At 42.0% G+C, this 23,791-nt stretch overlaps 1 protein-coding gene across 1 annotated transcript; it reads right to left on the bottom strand.

The window, feature by feature from the left end:
* Positions 1-1,028: 1,028 nt before the first annotated feature.
* Positions 1,029-18,473, bottom strand: pdgfra (platelet-derived growth factor receptor, alpha polypeptide; the record flags this gene model as incomplete). Its single annotated transcript, XM_083888199.1, has 29 exons — positions 1,029-3,077; positions 3,166-3,401; positions 4,362-4,467; positions 4,688-4,787; positions 4,881-4,992; positions 5,540-5,662; positions 6,204-6,319; positions 6,618-6,775; positions 7,465-7,618; positions 8,017-8,127; positions 8,764-8,868; positions 9,174-9,306; positions 9,584-9,678; positions 10,242-10,438; positions 10,545-10,671; positions 10,832-10,947; positions 11,067-11,256; positions 11,369-11,537; positions 11,640-11,767; positions 11,871-12,137; positions 12,229-12,525; positions 12,642-12,757; positions 13,039-13,231; positions 13,743-13,905; positions 14,788-14,927; positions 15,348-15,608; positions 16,299-16,595; positions 16,687-16,762; positions 18,390-18,473. The coding sequence occupies 29 exons, from the start codon at positions 18,471-18,473 to the stop codon at positions 2,930-2,932; spliced, it is 4,518 nt and encodes a 1,505-aa protein (XP_083744325.1). The 3' UTR covers positions 1,029-2,929.
* Positions 18,474-23,791: the final 5,318 nt, after the last annotated feature.

The following is a 23,791-nucleotide window of genomic DNA, read 5'->3' as shown; positions in this document are numbered from 1 at the left end:
AGTCGTATTATAATTGAGTTGTCAGTCTTGGTGCTCGTATCCTTTGAAGTCACACGTCTCTGTTGTTTTAGTCTGGGTTAAAGCAAAGGAAGGTGTGTCTTTTTAAGTGTTTGTCTTCCAGCCCAAATCATTGGTTGCACTCCTGCAATTTGACCTTTTCCTCTTTTTCCACTAAATCTTCCATCCTGAAGGCACTAAGCATAATCTATTTACTACCTCCCTCAAGTGGGGAAACATGGTAATGGCAACGGTAGTGTCAACTAAATTGAAGTCTTCTGTTTGATCGTCACATGTTAAACCATATAGTCTCAACATTCTAATTCAAACAACAAATACTGCGATCATTGGAGAACATGTTTGCAAATTTAATAATTATTCAAATTAGTCAGTTATTGTAAACTTGTGGTGAGGTGAGATTACTGCCCTCTGCTGGCAGCTTTTCAGATTGCATTTGGTACAGTTTGACACTCAGGGCTTGTGGTGAATTGATATTATTTCTATAATTTCTTTTATTGCATGTTTTATAGCACTGTATTGTTATGTACTGTGTTGTACTTGTAGCTGAGTATTTTCCATTTCATTGTACTTCATACTCTTACTCCGTGCTCTTTTAATTTAGAGTATTTATAAACAGTTAGCAGTTTATTTTGATATATTATAATATAATATAATATTACAATTATAGGATTGCTCGATTTGAATTGTACTCTTATAATATGAATGCACACATATCAAAAATCTAAACAGTCTATTGTAAATAATTTAATAATGTGCAATACAGATCTTTCAGTATTCTCATATTATATTATTTATTGTGCCATCTATATTAATGTTGTTTACCATTATATTATGTTTGCAGATATCTAAAATGATCACCGCTATTCTTGTCTCCTGCACCTACTGCATCTTATAGCCTTGTGGAAATGTAAATGCAGTATTTCCTAAATAATTTATACTTGTGCAATAAACTTTTATACAGCACACTTGTGCAACATTATAAATCATTTATTGAAATATAAATCATCTGAATGTACATGAATGTAAAATAATCAAAACATAGTACTGAATCATATTGGGTATAATTACAGAAACTGTACCATAAACAAAACATCAGTCACCTTGCAGCACAAACACTCACATCCACGCTGCTTTAAAACATACAAAGCCAAAAACCAGACTTTCCTCTTTGTTTTTTTTTCAGCCCGGTTAACTTGTCTGCAACATCCGAAAACCAAATAGAGGGATAAAAAAAAAGAGGGAAAAAGTGCAAAAACAATTGCAGATTATATCACAGTCAACAAAGAGAGGCAGTGGCGTAGCTGGATACAGTAGCCCGAAAGAAACAGAGGATTACAAAGAGTCAACACGCAACTGATGTATGACATCAGCTCAACATGAATCTCTAGTTCATCTAGTGTCTTCACATAACTAGAACCTGCTAATATACAACATAAAGGAGACAGGAGGACATGATAAAGCAGTGTTTTCTCTGTGCTGGTGCTGTAGGACACACTGACCTGTGTGTGTTGTATATGCTAACGCTGCTCCGACACACCTGATTCAAATAGTTAGCTAATTAGCACGCTCTCCTTAAGCCTGCTAACGACCTTTCATTTGAATCAGGTGTGTTGGAGCGAGGAAACGCCGACAATATGCAGAGCAGTGGGCTCAAAAGACTACGATTAAAAAACCCTGTTACAGACTTTACATTTGTTGGGCTATACTATCATATTTCTTTACATGATGAACTTATGTTTCACATACTTGTCATGGTTAATCTGACTATACTCCTTGTGTTGACTAAATATGAATATTTCTAATCCAAAAATACTGTCTGAAAGTGTTTGACGTCCACAATTGAGTAAAAGTGTGTTGCATTATCTTCTTTATAAGGTATTCATAAAAAGCATTGGCTTCACCAGGGAAAAGAAGGTTCCAGAAGCTTATTTACGTGCTTATACAGTATAAAATACTTGTGTTATCCCAATAATTCTCTCTTATAAAACAACTCTGGCGCTATTTACAATACAATCATTCATTCCCTTTGTTTATCAAAGCCCATAAGACAAATATGACGTGTACAGAGTGAACACTGGATTGGATTTAGGGTAAAAGTTGAGAGACACTGCAAAGATACATGCAACTTAAAGGCTCTATTTTCATAACCATTCCAACAGCTACGGTCAACATCTACTCAGTATTCACAAAAAGTACAGGTTTACATCATAATGAAGTAAAAAAATAAATTTGAAATACTGCAACTATTTACCCACTGAAAACAGTATTTGGTCATAAACAAAAACAATGCACATAGTTCAGATTTTTGTGCTTTTAAATCCAAGTATTGCTACTGATTGTACCAGCATCAGGTGCTTCTCTTGCAGCAGGTAAGTGTGGGGTGAGTTTACCTGCCAATGCTGTTGCTAGTATTGGACTCAGCGAGTTTAAATAGTGCATCTGTAGTGGTTAAATATATATCGTGTGAATGATATCATGTGGTGTTTGTTCATTTCGAGTTGTTGACAGACACATTTGATTCGTCCCTTCTTGCTTATTTTGCTGTTCAAAAAAATGCCCCATAGGATAAAGCCTTGCAAACCAAAAGGACAGTCTTTAAAAAATCTGCTTTATCTAGAAACGTACAGCTCACAGGCTCAGCAGCGATGGTTCTTTTGAGTTCTTGATGTCATGAATTTGTCAACACTCGCTCCTCCAGCCCAGCAGGGGCAATGTCCAGGGAGAAGTAAAGGGCAGTCAGGACTAGCATCACAGACTCTGTTTGTATTCTGTCCTCTGAAAGGGCAACCGACGAGAAGGAATGGCAGGGCTCCAGGCAGAGTCTTTGGTGGATTTACAAGTCTTTCTTTTAATCCTCGTGTCCTCACATCCCTTTGCCTTGCTGCTCCCATTCTGCAGACTGGGGCAGTTGTCACAGAAAGCTGTCCTCTACCAGGTCACTACAGTCCAGACACATCTCGTCCAGCAGCGTGATGTCCTCCAAGGTCTCACCCTCTCGCTTAGCAAAAGTGGAGGTGCTGGAGCCCGTCTCGATGGCGCTCTCCTCAGATGTCTGAGAGCTGCAGGGAGGCATGAACAACACCGGTTAGTCAGTGCCATCTATGGTGCAATACAGACTGCGTATGTAGTACAAGTAAATGCATTCACCTGTGTCTGTTCCTCTTTCCATATTCATCATCAGATATAGGGTCGAGGTCAGGTAGAGGGATAATGTAGCCACTGTCCGAGCTCAGTCGTTGCTCATCGAAGCCACTCTCCCTGTCCTTCATCTTGCCCTGGTTCTTGTAGGTGATGCCAATGTAGGCGTCGTCATTTTCCAGGCACACCCGAGTCACAGCAGGGTGATCGCTCTTCAGGAACTCGTGGTTTACCCTCTCGTAATGCTGCACAAGCCAGATAGACATTACATTTAAGTCATGAAAACCTTTTTTTTAGACCACACTAATGATGCAAGGCATTGTGCACATGTAATAAATAAAGAAACGGGAGCATGGTGATATGTGATAACAAGTTGATGCGATTCAAACAAAAAATGACAACTCCCCAGCCAGAGGTGCTATAACAAGAGCTGGTTCCTCCTTTACCCCTAGCTATTAAGACCGTGTAAAGGAAGAAAGAGGTGAAGCTGTTTTGAGCTGCCATGTGTGGTGTGGAGTTTAATGGGGTAATTAAGGTTGGGTGGTGGAGGCGAGAAGTGGAACTGCGTCATTAGGCCAGCCAATGTGAAATCCAGCTGCTGCATTTGCTCTCTAATTACGTGTAGGTTTGTGTTTTACGGAGGCTCAGATAGTACATGGAAACACTCCTATTGCACTCACAGAGGAAGTGAAGGGTAAGCGTTCAAATAATTTTTAACCTCTACTTAGTTGGCCAACGTGATTGAGAAATCAGTACCAGGCCTTTTCAGAAAAGTAGAGGAACAGAATGTATAGGTCCAACCATTAGGTCAAGAATGAGAGGTGGTACGTTACATTTTTAGAAATAAGGGTTCCAAAAGGGTCCTTCTACAAGGGCTGAGGTTCCACCTGGAACCATTTGCATCTGAAAAACCAAGGGTTCTTGCTAATGGTTCCAGTAAGAACCATTTTGATCCAGAGAACCCTTTGAAACCCCTTTACTGAATAAAGGGTTTTAAAGGGGTTCTTGGTAGAACCCTCAAAAAGGCTTCCAGGTGGAACCTTTATAAAAATGTTCTACCTGGAGCCAAAAAGGGTTCTCCTATGAGGACAAGCCAAAGAACCTTATATGGTTCTACTTAGCACTTTTATTTCTAAGAGTGTAGACAGCAGGTGTTAAAAAACAAACGTGGTTAAAAGAGAGTTCGAGGTCACAAGGAGACTCACCCTCTTGTAGCTGGAGGGCAGCAAGGACGCAACAGTATCACTCAAACCCAGGAAAGAGGGCCTCTTCTCTGGCTCGCTGTTCCAGCACTTCATCATCATTTCATAACTGCAAAGGCAAAAACAGCTGACATTAGCATGGAGTACATGACAACATGTCCTGCACCTTGTGATATTTCAATTACTCATGTCAGCCGCCATAATATTACTGTTTAGTAACAAACTGTTCTGTGTTAACAGCACCATGCATTCCTCATCTGACCGGATGCAAGGAGACCTTGGTGTTGATACACAGCAACAACACAATCTTTTTGTGAGTGAGCACTCACACGTCATTAGGCGCATGTTCGGGCTTAGACATCCTGTATCCACTCTTGATTTTGTTGTAAAAGCTGGAATCCACGACCATCCCTGGGTATGGGGTGCCACCTGCAGACCAACACATGCACAAGTTGAGTTTGCCGCATAATAACAGTGTCATGTTTATCGTTTCATCTTGAACAGACAATTGCAGGGGCTCACCTAACGAGAATATCTCCCAGAGGAGGATGCCGTAGGACCAAACATCGCTGAGAGTCGTGTAGAGGTTGTCAAAAATACTTTCTGGGGCCATCCACTTCACTGGCAGAAAAGTCTGCGTGAGGGATGAAAAAGGGTTTCATAAAACTTCAGAGTGGGTATAAATCTTTGGTATTTATGTAATAAAGGAAATGTGTTATCATTTGATATCAAATATCTGTGTCAGTGAGCCAATAATGCAGCATGCTGTTTGACCTAGATTCAATGGTACTTAGTGTTGTTTTGAAGCGTGCAGGAAATTACGACCTAAGAAGGATCTCATTCCCCAAATAAGAACAGAAAGCTTAACACCTGTGCGTGAGTGTGTTTGTGTTGAGTTTGTGTTGTGTTTTCAAGGACTGGTGCTTGGTTAATGAGTGAAGATATGTCGAGAGGATATAAAGTGACATGACACATTTAATTAAATATTTGTTGCACGGAGTAGATGCGAGAGCAGATTGTTGTTCACTGTTAGGTTCCATGACTGCTTATTGTAATGTAATGTAAATAATGTGTTTATAACATTGGTATTGAAAAATTTATCACTATAATCCCAAAATGTTGATCGTTAGTAAAAAAAAAATACACATTTTGTATGAAGTTCTGCATGAATGGAGACTTACGCTTCCTTTGGAGACATAGTTGTTGTCATGCATGATGTCTCTGGCCAGTCCAAAGTCACAGATCTTCACGATCTTGCCCTGAGAGAGGAGGACATTCCTGGCTGCGAGGTCCCGATGCACACACTGCACAAAATTAAAGAGCAAGCAAATGTTTTTTGATGAGTCATTACATTAAGCACAATTGTTACATCCAATTCCAGAAACAACACATTCTGCGCCCACAGCCACTGACTGCATCTATTTTTTGCATGTATTCCATTTCAACTAAGTTCATTTTTAATGCCGTTTCATGCTGCTGAATAAAGCGTGGTCTTTGTGTAAACATCACAGTTGGAGGGATGGCTGTGGTCACTGGATATTTAGGGATAATAACTATGAAGCTGAATGAATAGCTTCTGGTTGCAGCGTATATGCCTGCCTGGTAATTCTAGCCACGGCTGGGCTGCTGCTATATTCAGCCACTGGCCTTTCTTTCGCCGTGGGCTCTGCAGCCTTCATGGGACTGCTTATCACACAACCACTGATTTCCGTGGTCCACCCCCTTTGGCCAGCATAACTGTCATGTACGGGCACAGTCCATCGGAGCAGTGGGAAGCAGGGGGATGTGAAACTGCAAAGAACTGGCATGGTATGCAAACCCAAGCGGTGCACAAACATTACTTACATTTTTGGAAGCCAGGAACTCCATGCCTTTGGCCACTTGGTAGGTAAAGCTGAGCAGGTCAGTGGTGCTGAGGCCCTCGTTCATATCGTCCGACAACAGGTTGTCCAGCTCACTCTCTGGTTTAGAAAACACCACGAGGTGGTCCATGAGTATATGTATGCTCATTATACATTGTAAATATAGTACTGGCTGCTCAAACCTGGCTTTTACTAATGGCAGGGAGAAACTGGGCATTATTATGCATGCGCTACAATTATCCTCTCGATGTAATTACAGGGCTGTACCAGTCCTAAATTCTGACAAGGGTGTAGCCCCTCAACCAACACTGACTCAAACACAGCACTCTGGCAAAAACAGCACACACCAACAACCCAGAGAGGGAATAGAGGGAAGAGAAAGAGCTGCAGTACGTACCACTCGATCCTTTCTGGGAAGGTGGGTGGTCATAGTTGGATGTCTGGATGTCTGAGTACTTGGAGGCATTGCTCATCTCGAGCATGGGCACGTACTGAGTGTTGTCACCCTTCATGTCCATGTAGTCTGCTTTGCTTTCGAAGGACAGGATCACGTAACTGCTTGCAAACAAAAGAGAGCGATACTTTTAAGTCAAGGTTTGCGATGAATCAAGAAAAAGTCATGGAAATACTGAGCCATTTGTACACCGGTTTGGTGATGATGAATTTATTAGTTATTCGGGCCTTTATCGTATGTATGTCCTCATGTCTTCTGGCTGAGGTTAAATGAAGATGTGGTGGAGGCAAACATGGTCACCAGGAATAAATCATGTTATGGTCATTTTAAGGTGTGGTCAATGTGAGTCATCCATCATCACAGATGAGCCTTGGGTGGAGGAGGGGGAACGGGGGAGGGGAGGGGGGTTCATTATAAAGATCTGGGCAGACAGAATTAACAGGTATCTCCAAGACAATGCAATTAGGTTGAAAGCTGAGACCACTTCAGCCTGTGATTTGATTAGGTGAAGACACCAGACAATCTCCTTAAGCATGGAGAAAATGGTGATACGGATACTGATAGGGGGTCGACCAGCATGTGAGTGGGTGTGAGTCAACGGTGCATATTACTTTGCCAGTGGTTGTGGTGTATAGACGAATTGTAGTGGTGTAAAGTATGTTTAATGTCAATGAGTATGTCTTGTCCTCTGCATAACATGTTCCAACCACATGACTGACCTACAAGGATGAGTCAAAATAAACGGATACACTTTAAATGTAAATGCAAAAGTACTGCAAGCTCGCGTTACCTCCTGCTGCTCTCATCTGCAGGGTTGATTCCAAAGATATCCAGCTCTTTTTTATTTTTCTCTGGGCTGAGGCTGAGGAAGTTTTCCCTGTTTTTGTGCAGGTAGTTAACCAGGTCCCCGTAGAAGCAGTACTCTGTGATAATGTAGATAGGGCCTGGGAACAAACACAACAAAGGAACACGTCGGCGTCAGTCTGCAGGCTAATCTTATCAGAGACTCATAAAGACTAAAAGCACAGTCAAGAGGGTAAGCATCCACTTTCCCATAAAAGGCTATTAAAATACCACACCCACCAAGAGAGGAGACAAGACTGTCAATCTTTTTTTGGGAGAGCTGTTGCCAAATCTAAATTAGTGTGTGTGTATGTGTGCTTGTGTGTTTTTGGCAGTGTGAGTGTGGGTGTTGAGTGCATGTGTCTCTGTAAAGTGGTGAATACATTGCAAAGAAAAGATAACTATGGTTAAACTAAGCTACCATTACGCAGTACCGTGTTTGCATGTGATTGAGTATGTGTGTGTCTTTGTACGCAGACTTGTAGCATGTATTTCTCACCTGACTTGGTGCATGCGCCCAGGAGGTTAACAATGTTGAGGTGAGGTCCAAGATGAGTCATAATCTTCAGCTCAGACATCAGGGCTTGTTTCTCGCTGGAGCGTGCTGTGGCTGGAAGAAGGCGTAGTGATCGAGATTATTATCAAACATATTTTAACCGCCCGCAAACACATCTTCAATCCTAACCACCTCCTTCATATGAATTCTGCAGTAAGTATCTATATAAGATCTTATTGAAGTGTGACAGAGATTAGTCAAGAAATGGGAGGGTTTTTTTATACAATGCCAAAGTAGTTATTAAAAGCTTTTGTTTGCTGTGTACCTTTGGATAAACTGGATTACGGTCATACCAAAGAAAACTATCAAAAAAATAGGAGCTTACTGTTTATTTATGATGGATGTCAGGGCTAATGTTTTTGATCTGTGTTAGTTTGACCAAATTATGATTTGACAAGCTGTTACAATGTTATAATGCATCATTCTTATTCTTATAATCCTTGCCTGTTTTTAGATCACTTAAATATCTATCTCTTTCACCCCATGCAGTGTCTTCGCCTAACACCGCTGTTGAGGTGTGGCACACAGTTTGACAACATCTGATCTGAACTGACCTCTCGTCTACAGCAGTTCTAACAGTTGCCTGCACCAAACCACTTGTGTTAACTTGTGAGATTCCCAGATATAAACTTGGCAGAACGATCGTAGCAACATCACATCGTCTTGTCAACTGTTGTTTGTTAAGCTTACGTTTCAGCATCTTCACTGCCACCTTCATCACCGGCTGGGAGCGGCTGAGTCCATAAGCGGTGCCCTCCACTACCTTCCCAAAGGCTCCAGAGCCCAGGATACGACCTAAGGAAGACAAGGACACACAATTAAGAATTAGTTATCAGGGAAGAAACAGCCGCGCAAACACAGGCATGCAAACACATGTGCACTTTGGATGCCTCTGCTTTCCCATCTGTGACTGCTTCAGTGGGTGAATGTTGCTTTGATCGCTGGGTGCCTAGGCTGGATGAGTTTATCGCAATCTCACATCAAAGACGGTGAGTGAGACAACCTGATTGTATCATCACTACAGGGAGGCTACAGAGCTTACACCATCTTCAGACTAATGTAATATCACAGAAAAAAAATAAAAATAACGCTCAGCTCACCTAGCGCAAGTCTGTCACGGGGGAACTCCCATCTGGAGTCATAGGGAAGCTGCATAGGATCCACATAGATGTATTCATGACCATCGGGGCTCACAGACTCTATCACGCGCCAGCGGATCTCATATCGTGGTTTCTGAAAGAGGTGGGACACAGTGAGAGCAGATTAATAAACCTTGGCCAATCTTGATTTTCTTGGCCACATTTAAATATAATGTATATTATTGACTTGGAGAGCATTTGCACAGAACTGAATATAAAATATGTTAAAATGTTTAAATAGATCACTGCAAATGTCATGTTCACACTAAAATATTGATGTTGTGTCTGAATGCCAAAAAAAGAAGGAATGAGTGAGTAAACGGGTGAGCACATGAGAAGTGAGAATTAATGCAGAAGAATGGCAACAGTACCTGTTTCCAGATAACAACCAAGACAATGAGTGAGATGATGACAATGACCAGGAGCACCAGCACAGCAGCAGCTACAGTCAGCTCTGGGTGAGGGCCTGTTCAGGAGGAGAGCCAGTGGTCACACGTGTTAGATCACACAGATTCAACAAGTGTTTGCTGAGATGACACATGGAATGAGTGCACTGGAAATCTGTGCACTATCTACATAAGAACGATAATACAAATACATAGGGTGTCCAGATTACTAGGTATGCTTTGGAGATAAAATGGAGATGGGGGATGACACCCAGCTATGGCATGGGAGGGGAGGGGAGGGGTATGTGTGACCGTGAGAATTGGGGTGGAGGGTGTAAAGCTTTAGATGGACCAAATGGCTGGGCAATTGCTTGTTTATCTGTACTGTCAGAGTAAAGAGTCCCTTCCTTATAGCCACTATCAGCTGTCTCACCACAAACACATCTGACAGCTGCTCTAACACTGACAGCAATAACCACAGTCACCCACGCTGCGAGTGTCACAAGTGGAAGTAAGTTGAGCAGGAAACAAGGTGGAAACAACAACGTCAAATGTCAATTCAAAGCTGGGCAAAAAAAAAAAAAAAAGAAAGAAAGGAAAGTGGCGTCAGGTTAAAAGTGATGAAACACATGTGCTCTCTCACCATTGGACACCAGCTTGATCTCCCTGCTGACAGCAGCCATTTCGTTCCTGGCCAGGCAGCGCACCGCAAGGGTGTTTTCCAGATGACCAAACATGACCTGGCTCTCCAGGTTGTTATCCTCATCGACGTGGGAGTCCACTGTGATCTTTGTGGAGTTGGTGGCGAGGGGGGACCACAAGGATGAGTCATTGGCACAACTGGATGGGATTGAAGCAAGAGATTTAGTTTTGCTATGAAGGGGCAACGTGGACTGTAGGTAGACTGAGAGCAGGTGAGTGTTATACTGAATAAGACTGAACCTACTGTTTAATGTTCTTGCAGATGAACCATTCAACCACAGGAGTGGGCTGACCCCGAGTAATACACACCACAGACTGGCCTGTGGCTGAGCCATGGTGGATGTCCATTAGCTCCACAATGACTGCAGGTACTGTAACACAATTACACAGCAGTGAGTAAACCACAAGACAGTGTGAGAGAATTTAAAAATAGGAAAACAATTAGCTGCAACTTGGAAGACAAAAGCTGTACAATCAGTATCCAAGACAATTACAGTAGTAAAAAGCTTGGGGGCAAACCCTCTTTCTGACCTTTCACTTCCAGAATTAAGCCAACGTCCTGACTTTGGTTTCCGTTCTCCACTCGCATTGTGTAGTTTCCACTGTCCTCCTCTTTGGCTCGGATTAGTGTGAGGGCACTTGTGTAGCTGAAGCGACAAACAATAACACATAAGTCACATCTCCTTAAGCACTAATAACAGGCCCTGTAGAGTATGGGAATGTTATGTTCAGCTTGTCATTAGCTGACCCTGAATGAGAGCCTCACCTGGTCTCACTGAGCTGCCTGAGGCTGGTGGAGATCTCTGCTGTCACATTGCTGAGTGGGATTCCATTCTTCAGCCATGTGACACGGGCAGTGGGGAAGGAAGTGATTTCTGCCCTGAACTCCCGGACCTCATCCAGCTCTGCTGATTCATATTCTCTGAACTGTGGTTGGATAGTCGTGAACTCACTTGCTGTTAGAAAACAGAGCAGGCCAGACAGCAATCAGCAATCATTCCACACTAAAGGAATAAGATACAATACCAAATCCTTTTTTTTGATGTAAACAAATAACAGCTTTCTTACCAAAAACGTTAATGACTTGTTCCTTTGTCTGGCTCTCATTACTCATGATATCAGTGATGGAGCATGAGTAGTTGCCGCTGTCTTTGGTTGTAGCTTGCGGTATTGTCAGGGTGTAAAGGATCTCTTGATTCTTCTTGTTTTCATGCACAGTTTTGACGCCACGATTAGCCTGTCAAAAAAAAAAGGATGACAGATGATAGTACACTTACACACAGAAGGTACAGAAGGCCAGTTCCTCTTTAGTATTTTAGAAGAGAGATAGTGCTCTCACCAGTTTCCCAGGGTATTTCCAGTGATCTTCAAGAATTTCTGATCCCTGAGCGAGACAGGTGACCGTGATGGACTCTCCCACCAGCAGAGCGGTGCGCTTGGCTGTCAGCTCAACATGTAAATCGCCACCTGTGATATGAGAGTTTACATGGTTAATACATTTGTCAGGGTAGAAATCCACCAAAGACAGATCAGATGAGTTAAGGATCTACAAACAGATTGAGACACACACCTGTCCAGCCGTGGACAATGTATTCCCCACTGTAGTGGTCTTCTCCATTTATGATGGCCTTACAAATATAAGTTCCAGCAGTGAATATGCCCAAAGCACCCCTCTTGCTGTCATAAACACTTGGCACAGGCTGCTGGGTGTCAACGTTAATCAGGGTCACATTAGCACTAGGATCGGACACTCGACACTGGATCTCCATCTCCTCGTGGTCAGACAGGACATGGTTACTAAAAGCCCCCGGCCATGGCACAAAGGCAACATCCGGATCTGAGTTTGGAGTAAAACCAGTCAGTCAGACAAGATAACGAAAGAAAAGCAATAAAAACACACAAGCATAAGACCTCCGGAATCCTCTTGCCTGGCACATAGATGTAAATCCTGCTCTTCTCCATCTCCTCCGTGGCATTTTTGCTGTAGAGGCACGAGTAGTAGCCTGTGTGCAGTGCAGTTGAACTGTCCACATTGACGGTGGAGACAAACAGTCCACTGTTGTCCTCCTGCGTTTGCTCGAGCACATCGAACGGCGTCTCCCACACCAGTGGGGCCTCTCCTCTGCAGGTCAAGGTGAAAGGAGCGTGCAGGGTCACGACCATCTCATCGGTCTGTGGCAGCAGCACCGGGGCTGAGGATGGTGGGAAGAGTATGGAGGTGGGGGCTGAAAGAAACACAAGAACAAGGCTCAGTCTGTCTGTCTGTCTGTCTGTCTGTCTGTCTGTCTGTCTGTCTGTCTGTCTGTCTGTTCTATAATCTCTGTGTGTGTGTCTGTCTTACCTTTAACTTTGAGGTGAAATGAGAACTGAGAGGTGCGGGTGCCACTTTGGGCTGTGATGGTGTAATTGCCACTGTCTTTCTCGAGAGGCTGCCGTAATATCAGAATGCTTTGATACCTGTGAGGGGAAAATTAGCAAATACTGTTGTTATCTAAAGTTTAATAAGACAACATGTTTTGTTTTACAGGGGAAGTAGTAGCACAGGGTTTCTCACTCCTGGTCCTGTGGAGCCACTGTCCTGCAGTGGCTCCACAGGACCAGGAGTGAGAAACCCTGTAGTAGCACTTAACAACAAAACAATGAAAAACATGTCTATATTGTTAGTGGATTTAGTCACCCAAGGAAAAAGCAATATCCACATACATACTCCCTCATATACAAGCAAAACTTCTTCTCACCTATTTCCTTCAACGTGGCTGGTTTTAGTGAGGACATAGTAGTTTGCTGATAAGTCTTTGCCGTCTTTCAGCCACAACACTTTCGGGGGAGGGTAAGCACTGATGAGAATCGTGAACTCGGTCTCCTCCAAAAGGCTGACAAGCTCCATGGCTAGAATCCCACTGTGGTCCAGCGCCACGAAGGAATTCTCGTCTGAAGAAGTAGAAGAAGAACAGGGTGAGTTTGTGATTGTGATTCATAGTAAAATCAGAGTGTCAGCAGAGAAAGACAAGAACTGAGATGAAGGCAGAGTGACAGAGAGAGTTGAGGCGGCCTCACACACACACACACACACACACACACACACACACACACACACACACACACACACACACACACACACACACACACACACACACACACACACACACACACACACACACACACACACACACACACACACACGCACGCATCTGCTGAAGTCATCCCATAAAACACAGTAGCTGATGTTGAAAGCAGAGGTGAACTTTACAGTTGGACGGTAGACAATGACTTACACACACACCACTAAAAGCACTTTGTTTTCATATGTGAAACCATGACTACTTCACCTCAGTGGTGATGATTAAATAAAATATGACTAATTGTGACTAATTTGTACGAATATATACCGCAGTGCTGAAAACTAAACGTATGTGGACAATGTTTCTGGAGGAAAACTCACCAAACACAGTGATGGTCACGCTGCTGACTCTGACTTTTCCGCCGGTTTCATGAGTGATCGAGCACTCGTAGGTGCCGCTGTCCTGAGCGGTGGCTTGTGGGACACTGAGGGTGTAGATGACCCGATCAGGAAGGGTCTGCTTCATCTGAACTGCATCCACAGCCTGTAAGTACAGAGGAACAGTATGAGTATAACATCCTACTCTCCAGAGTAGAAAAAACGGACATTTAAATGCTTTAACTCTTTGTGATTTTCCATTTTACAGCTCCATTTTTGATGTATCGGATTTGGTGTGTTGTGCAGCCGAAGGCAAATGGTTAAAACCCTTGCGAGGCCACAGCAGATAAATCAGGATCACAGAGCCCTTTAAAGGCCTGTAATTGCAGCTAAGACCAAAACCAGGAGACAAGAGTCCTACGTTCTTACCCCTACTGTCTCTGGAAAATGGGTTAGAAGAATTCCATGCACAAAAAACAAGACAATGTGTTCCATACATTAAGAAACTGAAAAATAAATATAAACAAACATAAAATGCACATGGAACCCTTTCAGATCTTTGTAGCCTATGGTTCAAAGGTATGAAATGTTTAGCCGGCTGTCATGGGCTGACAACATCTGTCCTGCATGCCTCAAGGTCACCAAAGTCAAAAGATTTAGTATCCTTTCCGCCTCTTTTGAAATGCCTCTTTCCCTCAAGCTATTTGTGCTCAAATTTAACTTCCACATCAGCTTTTTTTTTACATGGGGTTAACTGTGGCAGAAGCTGTTTGGGGACTGTCCTTCAAAATCCAGTTACTGCTTTCCAAACACATACTTTGAAACCACGGAGGGCCATTCTCAGAATTATATTCCACTTGCTCGTGCTCCTGCTCGGTTCAACCCCAAAACCATTATTCGCTAATTTCAGGCTCAGAGCTGCTGGGTAGGAAATGACATGGAAACATGACAAGAGCTCAAAGCAAATACTGCCAGACTGACAGAACGAGTGGGTGAAGCTGCGGTGTAGTCTCAACAACACAGAAAGGAAAAGGGACGGCGTTCTTGCCTGTTTTTTAGGATGGAGCCACTGCTGCTGAAAACCCAGCCCGGTGGGAGCCGTGCAGGTGATGTTGAAAGGTTGCCCAGCTCTCACAGTTTCCTCGCTGGCTTTTACTTCCACATTGAAATCATCCATCTCTTCAGGGGCTGCAGAGAGAGAGCAGATATCAGCACAATCGCCCCAAAGGTCCAAAGGCAGTGACAAATTCATTACTATGAGCTCATTCATCATGATGGCTCAGCTGGTTGTCATTATTCACTCACACACACACACACTAACATAGAGCGAGTGAAAACAGGCATGTTAAGTCATCTCCCTGTGTGATAATGATGTCATATCATGCCTCACATGCAGTGAAATCACACTGCGATCTTCTCATGGTAAACAGACTTTGGGATTGTTTCCATCTTTGCAGTTGTTGGATTGTTATCCCGTCACTTTCAGGCTTTTTCAAGATGAATACACATTACATACAGAGACAACATCCATATGGAGGCAGTCATCTTCCCATGCTCCTATGGTGCAAGAAACAATGTTTGGAACAAACCAAGCGTGTCTGGACTTACTCTCATTGTCCACAGTATAAACTGCACTTGTAACTGTCCGGCCGTTCACACTGGTTTCACACTGGTACTGTCCAGGAGAGAGGTTCCCAAAGAAGCCCATCTTGTTGTCGTAGAATGCAAACATCTCTTCCCCCGTGAGGAGGCTCCTCAGGATGACATCAGAGTGAGGGTCAGACACAAGGCAGGAGATGTGGACTCCAGCCGAGCCCACAGGGACGACCAAGTTACTTGGGGCCTCTGGAACAAATGGAGCCTGGGGATCTACGTGTGAAAGCAGAGAAATTAAGTTACTGGATTGTCATTGGATTTGGTTTGAATAAAAAGGCAATGGTGTCACACTGCTAACCTATTTTTATTTCACACTTCTTGACTTTTTTTAAAGCAACAATTTGTGATGGAAGTTAACATTTTATTGCACAATACACCGCTGCTCATTATTTTGCAGAATCAGCCTCTGTTCGTCTAACATGGAGGCTAATGTCAGATCATTCAAGTTGCGATCATTTCTCATGTGTGTTTCTTGATATAGACCAACATTTGACTCATCGCCATAGACAAACTGTGCAAAAAGTAAGTGTCCAAATTTAAAGGTGCCATATGTAAGAATGTGGCCAAAAACGTTTACTACATTCAAAATACAGAGGTGTTTTAGGTTTCGTTTTCTGACCTAACTGGCAACCCGCGGTTTCTTGGCAGCTGAGACTCTACTGACTGCAATGTTTGGTAGACGGTGGTAGGTGGCGCAACATGCCAAAACATGATTTCAAAAAAAAATGTATGCAAATATTTTGGCTGTACTGTTGTTGTTGGTGAGTTCAGTTTGTTATATGAACATTATTCCTGAGTCTCTGTGACATATTAGGAGGATTTTATGGCCGGTTTAGATTTATTACATAATGCACCTCTAACTTCCCTTTGGCTCCATGAGGATATGAATAAAACCATATTCACCTGGCACAAAGACATATATTCCAGCCTCAGTGTCCTCTTCTGGCTCAGTCTGCAGCTCACCGTCCAGGTTTTCATACACACACATGTAATAGCCGGTGTTTTCAACCGTGACGTTGTAAATGAAGAGCGTCGCTGTGTAGAATCCAGGATAAACAAAGGTGTTTGCCGGCAGGGGTTCGGCCCAAACCACGTTTCTTTTAATGTTTCCGGTGCAGCTTATGTTGAACATGGAGTTGGGCTGAAGGATGAACTCGTCTTCATCTGACTCAATCTTTGGTGGGGATAGTCCACTGGTAGCTGCAGGAGGACATTTGAACATCATTAGAGGAGAGATATTTGAAATATAATTACATAGAATTTCATTTAAGGTGAATAATCCTTTTCTTACCTGTAACCAGCAGCACCAGAACACCTCCAAAGATGACACACATCTTCACCCCATCCATGATTATGGATGTTCTCACCTACAGAGACAAAACAACAACGTATTTAGTCAGCAGGCAAGTAAACACTTCCTAATATGATATCACTGTCTGCAGCTCTTGAAACATTATTGTTTAACCAAAAACATCCACGTCTCATTGATTTTTAATGTGAAGTTAAGGCCGGTTACACTGTCTTTGGTCATTTAGGCTACAGGATAATGATCCAAGACTCCAGTAAAGGAAGGATCTGGATAATTTAACTTTAACTCAAATGGCTTGTGGTCTCCCACATCATTTCGGTGTTAAAACAGTATCGGTTTGAAAATCCGTCACAGGATTACAGTTGTTTTTAGTAAAAAAAACAAAACATTAAGGTTACGACTACATGGCTGCTAATTCCCCAACCCAAGTAGGTTTTGGACAGGATACAGAAGACAAGCTGCACTCCTGTCGCTGCTGTGCTTCAGCTGAGCATGAGGATGGCCGCTAGAGGGCGACACAGTCCATCTTTTTGAGGGCATCAAGCCTCATCGGATTTCATCATTTCCAACTTGCCAACTCGATTTTGAGACGTTTTTCTTGAAATTAAAAAGTTAAGGTAAAGTGAACCACTTTTTTTTTTATCTTCTGACTAAGGACATATGGGCTTTAGAACCAATACTTTTAACTTATTAAATCATGTTTTTGTCATTATATAAACGCCTAATTAAGACATGCAGAATCTGCAGATGTGTCTCTGGTGAATCTGGTGAATTCCTCGTAAACCATTCTTTTTAACTTACAAATGTATTTGTAAGGTTAAAAACAACAACTCATAAATACGCCCAGTTGCAAGACTCACTTAGAAAGTAGTTTCAAATCAAAGTTTTAAATCCACAATTGTGGTTTCAAATTGAGGACCCACTGTGGATTTATTTGTGTCCACCAAAAAAACAACAACAACAAAATCTCACAAAACGACCCGTGGGCAACCTGGTCTGGCTAACTCTATCATTAGTGCACCCACTCCACACAAAACTCTATATTCGCGTGGGAATCATCTGACAAAATGCCTAATCCGCTTTGACGCGTTTGCGCACACTGAAAAACTATCTTTCTTTTTTGTTGCCTTGGCTTGGCGAGGATCCTCCAGCCACTGCGAGTAAATCTTACTTAGCCTGTAAAGTGGCAGTCAAGACACTTTGAATGTCCTCCTCTCCTATTATTCCCCTCGCTCTCCTGCCAACAACTTAACAAATGTGGCAGATACCAAACGCATCGCTCTGCTGGACACATCTGAGCAACAGCTGATGAGACTTGCCTTTCTTGGACTGCGCAAAAGGGACAATTGTGCATCAATTCAACAAAGGACAAAAGGACAAAAGGAAAAAAAAAGGTTCTGAGGATGTTTTTTCCTCCCAATATTAAAGGAACATTCAATGGTTTTCCTTCGTAAAAATCCCCGTGGGACCCAGCAGGGTAGCTGAGTAATGAGGAATGTGTCGTTACTCCAGTTCGTTTTGAATCCATTGAGCCGCAGCTCTGAAACTCTGCTCTGAAGGATTCACTCCAGTGTCCCCGGTGCCGATTTTCAATTTTCATTCCTCACATTCCACGGACAGACGAGAAAACAATGTGATGTACAATTTCCAATGTGTTTCCCATTAGATTGGAGGCAGCGTCCCACAATGGTCCCTTTGGTTATCGAGGTGACACCTCCAGCTGTGAGGCCGGAGCTCTGAGCGCTTTTATCCAGCAGAGTCTGCGGCATCTTCCTGCATCGGCGTCCAGCGGAGAAACCATATGGTGCACAGGGGAACTTTGCCCAACTCTGAAGTTGCATACAACTCACAGGGAGGGATAACAATTTTGTGAATTAAAGTTTTTAATAAACTTTCCCAAAGCCTTAATATAAATGAAAAGGGCGGGATTATAATTCGATAATTGGTTAAATTAATTAGGGCTGCAACTAAACTCCTGTTTAACCTAAAGGAAATAATACATCCATCATAGATTTCCCAACAAAAGCAACCAAAACTTTTTTTTCTTTCAAAAAGACTGAACAATTGTTTCAGTCATGCCTTTGATTCCAACACAACCTTTCAATTACCTTTGAATAATCCCCTCTTTATATTCCCTTCGTGTCAGTATATCCACAGTGAATTGGTCTCTCCAAAAGGCGCAGTGAGGGTCTTTTGCAGCGGCTGTAATCCTCAGAGGTCCTGCGCTGTGCGAGCAAATGCGCGACCCTCTGTCCACATCCACGACCGCCCTCGCAACTGCACTCCAGCTACAGCGACCTGTAACTGATTCAATGTTACAGTCTACCCTCCTCCGCTCCCCCACCCCCTCCAAAAAAAAGTAATCATCTGGCTCAAAGTAAATAACTCTCAGGAAATTACACCCCCCTCCCTCTGTCTCTCTCTCTCTCCTCCCTGTTTGCGCCGGACCCCCTTTTCAAAGTAAGAGTCTTTTTGGGGATAACATGCAGACGAGTGTCTTTGCTGACACGAGCAGCGTTTTTAGATTTATTTTAGGGACTTTTGCTGCATCTAATTGCATTTCGCTCACAGTTACTCTCACAGTTGTTGTTTTTTTTCTCCCTGTTACTGTAATTATACAGCAATGGTGTTTTCACCAGGATATAACAAAAATGTGAGTTCTCTTCACAGTTTTTTTTCTTTACTTTTTTTTTTGCATAATGCAATTAAATGGGAATGACAGGGAGTTCTCCGTCAGTCACAAAGCGTTGGAACAGTGGAGCAGTGACCTCATAGAGGGCGCTCTAACACCATCATATCACATATCACATCTCTCTCTCCCTCCCCCCTCTCTCTCAAAAACACCTTTTATACATTTACATAAAAAGTAACATAAAAAAACTATTGTAAATATACACATTTGCAAATACAAATACAAAATTAGCCAGAAATAATAACAATAATAATAATAATAATAATAATAATAATAATAATAATAAATTATCACCACTTGAGCTCTATTTTTTCTTTTCTGTTACTAACTGGACTCCTTTAATGGCACAGGTGTGCGTCAGCTGTTTACCGAGTCCTAACGCACCTCAGCTCCTCTCCCCGGGGCTCTCCTGGAGGGCAATAGGAGAATAATGGGCCCCTCACACAGTGCGCAGAGGAGAAGTGAGGCATCAGACCGGTGTCTCAAAGCCCCGAGGCCGATGCTCACCGACCCCCACCCCCACTCTTCTCCTTTGCTCTCCCACCTCTGTGCAGTAGCTTGGCGCAATTACTTCCACATGTTGCCGAAAAGAAGTGTGTCCTTGTTCTCTAAACAAAGAATCTCCGACCTCGTAAGACCGAGCTTACCTCTGATCGGTTTGAGGTTCTTTGTGTTTAGGGTTTTCCTCTTCTCACCTTAAGACCCACAGGGAATTGCACTTACAGTTACAGTTACAGTTAGTACACTGCTTTTCACATGGAGAGCATGTAGAAAAAACATTGTAAATGATCCAATTAATAAACACACATTAAAAAATAAAATAATAAAAATAATACTAATACTAATAATAAATAAATACAATTATAAAAAAAACCAAGAATATGTTATTACGTCCCCAGCAGAAAAAAAAGTGTTTTTGATAAAAGATGCTGAAACACAAACATATACCCATATACAGGATGAAAATCGGTTTCCAGATGGAGAGGCAGCAGGATGGAGGCGACCCTTTGCAGCTGCCTGCCTTCTCCTGCCTTCAACTGTCCACCAGGGGGCTTTGTGGAAACATTGAAACTGTTACACAGGCAAGGGGGTTGGAATTGGATTGGGATTATGATACGTTTGCTTTAAATCAATCAGCATGCACTGCGCGTAATTACCGCGCAATACCGGTTTATCCATCCGTTGTTCACAGTAAAAGCTTAAAACACGAGCTTAACAACACTCTGGCATGCAATGGCGTCTAACACGTGTTTGATAATAACCTTTGAGATTAATAAATTGGCATTGTGACTTGAGTCCGTTTAAAAAAAATACAATAAATAAGATTCAGATTTAAATCCATAAGTGAGTGTTTGTCTTTGAAGATGACTCACACACACACACGGAGGTGGGGCGGTGGTCACTGTGGGAGCTGTCCAGCGTGCTGAAACCTCTCCCACTGCCATCTATCTATCTATCTATCTATCTATCTATCTATCTATCTATCTATCTATCTATCTATCTATCTATCTATCTATCTATCTATCTATCTATCTATCTATCTATCTATCTATCTATCTATCTATCTATCTATCTATCTATCTATCTATCTATCTATCTATCTATCTATCTCAGAGTTCAGATTATGATCAGAAAGCATTTTTTGGATTGCATTATTTACTTTGCCTACTGTAACTGTAACTCAACTTGTTTTAAAACAACACGAAAAACGACTCTTTCGTGCACAGCCAATAAGCATTACCACTGTCAAAAATAACCCCGTAAACTGGAAGACACTTATATCAGGACAACATGGAATTCACAAATAACACAAATCATTTAATGTCCCTGTGCGTGAATGCACATGACCGTGCGTGTGCAAGTACACAGTAGACAATTGACTTTTTAATTTTGAAAGGTCTCCATTATGATAAATGTATAAACCCGGATTACACAGACATGTCTGTGCAGCTATTCTTCTTAGGACACGGCATTTGGACAGCCTAAATACATTAACCATGATGCCTGACCATAAACTTAACCTATAACCACAATCACAACTTAGCCTGAAACTATATATATATTAGGATACCTTATTATGTGTGTGTGTGTGTGTATATATATATATATATATTTATATTCCTTTTTACTCTCATATATTCAGAATGCAACGAGACCCACATGGTAGATTGTTTTTGCGCCTCTGACTGATGAAGAGCGAACGTCTCTTCAGTAAAAGACAACGCTGCTCTTTCCACACTGGTACTTCAGCTTCTTGTAGCCTCTATCTCTCCCATGAGCAGCAGCTGCAAACGGCTGAAAAGCCTCTTATTAATTGTCTTTTGTCATGCGTAATTGCCACATTTTCAATAGTGACCGAGGCCTGTTGGAGTGGACTCGTTTTTCTCTACATTGGTAGATATAGTGCTCTTCTTCTATAATATGTATATTCAGCCGTCTCTGTTTGGCATTTTTAGGTATTTTATTTATAGCAAGGCAATCGAGCTGAACAAACGGGTCCACTGTCAAGCTCTTTGAGTCTGAGATCACGTCCTCTGAGCCTGAGGGGAATAATGTGTCCGTCTCAACACTGTGGTTTATTCTGTTGTGAATCACTTTTAATGCTGCATTGGTGTTTCACACCTGCAAGGGAACTCTAATTCAATTAATGAGAGCTTCAGTATATATTCATTAGATGGCTTTCCCCCGATAATATATGATCACCAGAGGGTTGTGAAAGGGGATCATTTATTCCTGCTTTGAATGAGTCTGTGTGGGACCGAGACTTCACCTGCTTCCCCTCTCAATTAGGAATGTATCCCAAACTCTGACCGAAACGAGTTAAATTAGGCGTCAGCTAATTTCCAGTGGCTCCTCCTACGTAATCCCTCCTTAGAGTCCCTCCATTTGAGCATGCCCCCTTTAATTCACCATAAGTTGAAAGGTTCAAATAGTGCCTAATGAAACAGTGACTAAATCGTTCTCTTTCCCTCGGAGGAACCCTGTAGCTGTCTCTCAAAGCTCTCTGAGCACACAGCCGTCGGGGGTCTGGGGCTAAATGCGAGTCCCAAGGCAGGACAATCTAACCTGTCAAAGCCTTTGCCCACTTCTATATATCCCTGTTCTGGGGTTTCACGCAATAGCAGCATAATCAACCAACGTGGGACCGAAAACGCAATTAAACTCGCTTTGGACAACCAGAAATCTTTTCAAAAGCGACCATTAATGGACCATTGGCTGCTCCCCATGGGGCGTTATCGGGTACCCTTTTGTGGCCAGATCTAAGGAGAAATTACAGCTACACTTTCATATAAGCTCACTCCATCCATTTTAGTTTTGAACAGCCTGTATCATGTAAATGGGGCTTTCTCTCTATATGTATATGTAATATCATCTAAATTGTATCATTAGAACTATAACGAACTTGTATCACTTTATAATATCAATTATATCCTTATTTTCTAAAACACAACTTGTGAACTATCGGTTAATCAGTCTATTAAACAAAGAGCGCACTAATGGCAGCTTATTACTAATACTAATACTAATACTACTGCTACTGCTACTAATAATAATAATGTACTCACAGTGGATGTACATACTTCAGCTTTAGGCAGAGTTATAAGAAAAAATATGCAATTTAATTTATTTTTAGAGAAAAACTGATCCAAGTATTTCGTCAACTTATTCGTTGTGTTTTTCACTGTGTGTTACATGATCACACTGGAGGATTTCCACTCCAATACCTGTTGGTGAACTGATTCGTCAATATGATATATATATTCATGATGTTATACATGTGATTTGTGTCTGTACAACTATGACACACTGTGTAAGGTAATCCATATATATCAGGAGAAGAAATTGAAATAATATATTGCATATATTTATAATGTAAAAATAGGATTGAGTGAAATACACATTTAAAATGTTTTGTTTTCTTCTGATCCCCCATAAAAAGATTTGTATGTGTGCATTGTTACACTGACTGAATTAAATCAAGAGATCGACAAACTACATTCACGGTCAAGTCATCATTTTTATTACAATAAATACAGATATACATAGTTTACAAATGGATGCGTATATGTTCCGCACATATTTATATGTAATTAACATACAGCCTCACTCACAGTAAAGGGATATCGGGTAATATTTGAAAACACTCACTGAGGATAATTAATTAGGCCTACATCAGTCTGTTACAGCACAAACAGTCACGTTTCCAAATATTTCAAAAACAACACATTATTCCTTTGATTTGAACAACGGGATAAACATGAGGTGATATTTGCAGCACTCCATGCAGGAAGTTTTTTCGGCTCAGGCGATGATGCCATAACTCATGACTGCAGCAGGACACACTGAGTTTCAGCAGTGGGAAGAATTATAGGGGAATCTTCACTCCAGAGTCTT

This window comes from Microchirus variegatus, assembly GCF_963457635.1.
Source record: "Microchirus variegatus genome assembly, chromosome: 4".
Taxonomy (NCBI): Eukaryota; Metazoa; Chordata; class Actinopteri; order Pleuronectiformes; family Soleidae; genus Microchirus; species Microchirus variegatus.
The sequence above is the reverse complement of the archived record's forward strand: the minus strand, read 5'-3'. Positions and strand labels throughout refer to the sequence as shown.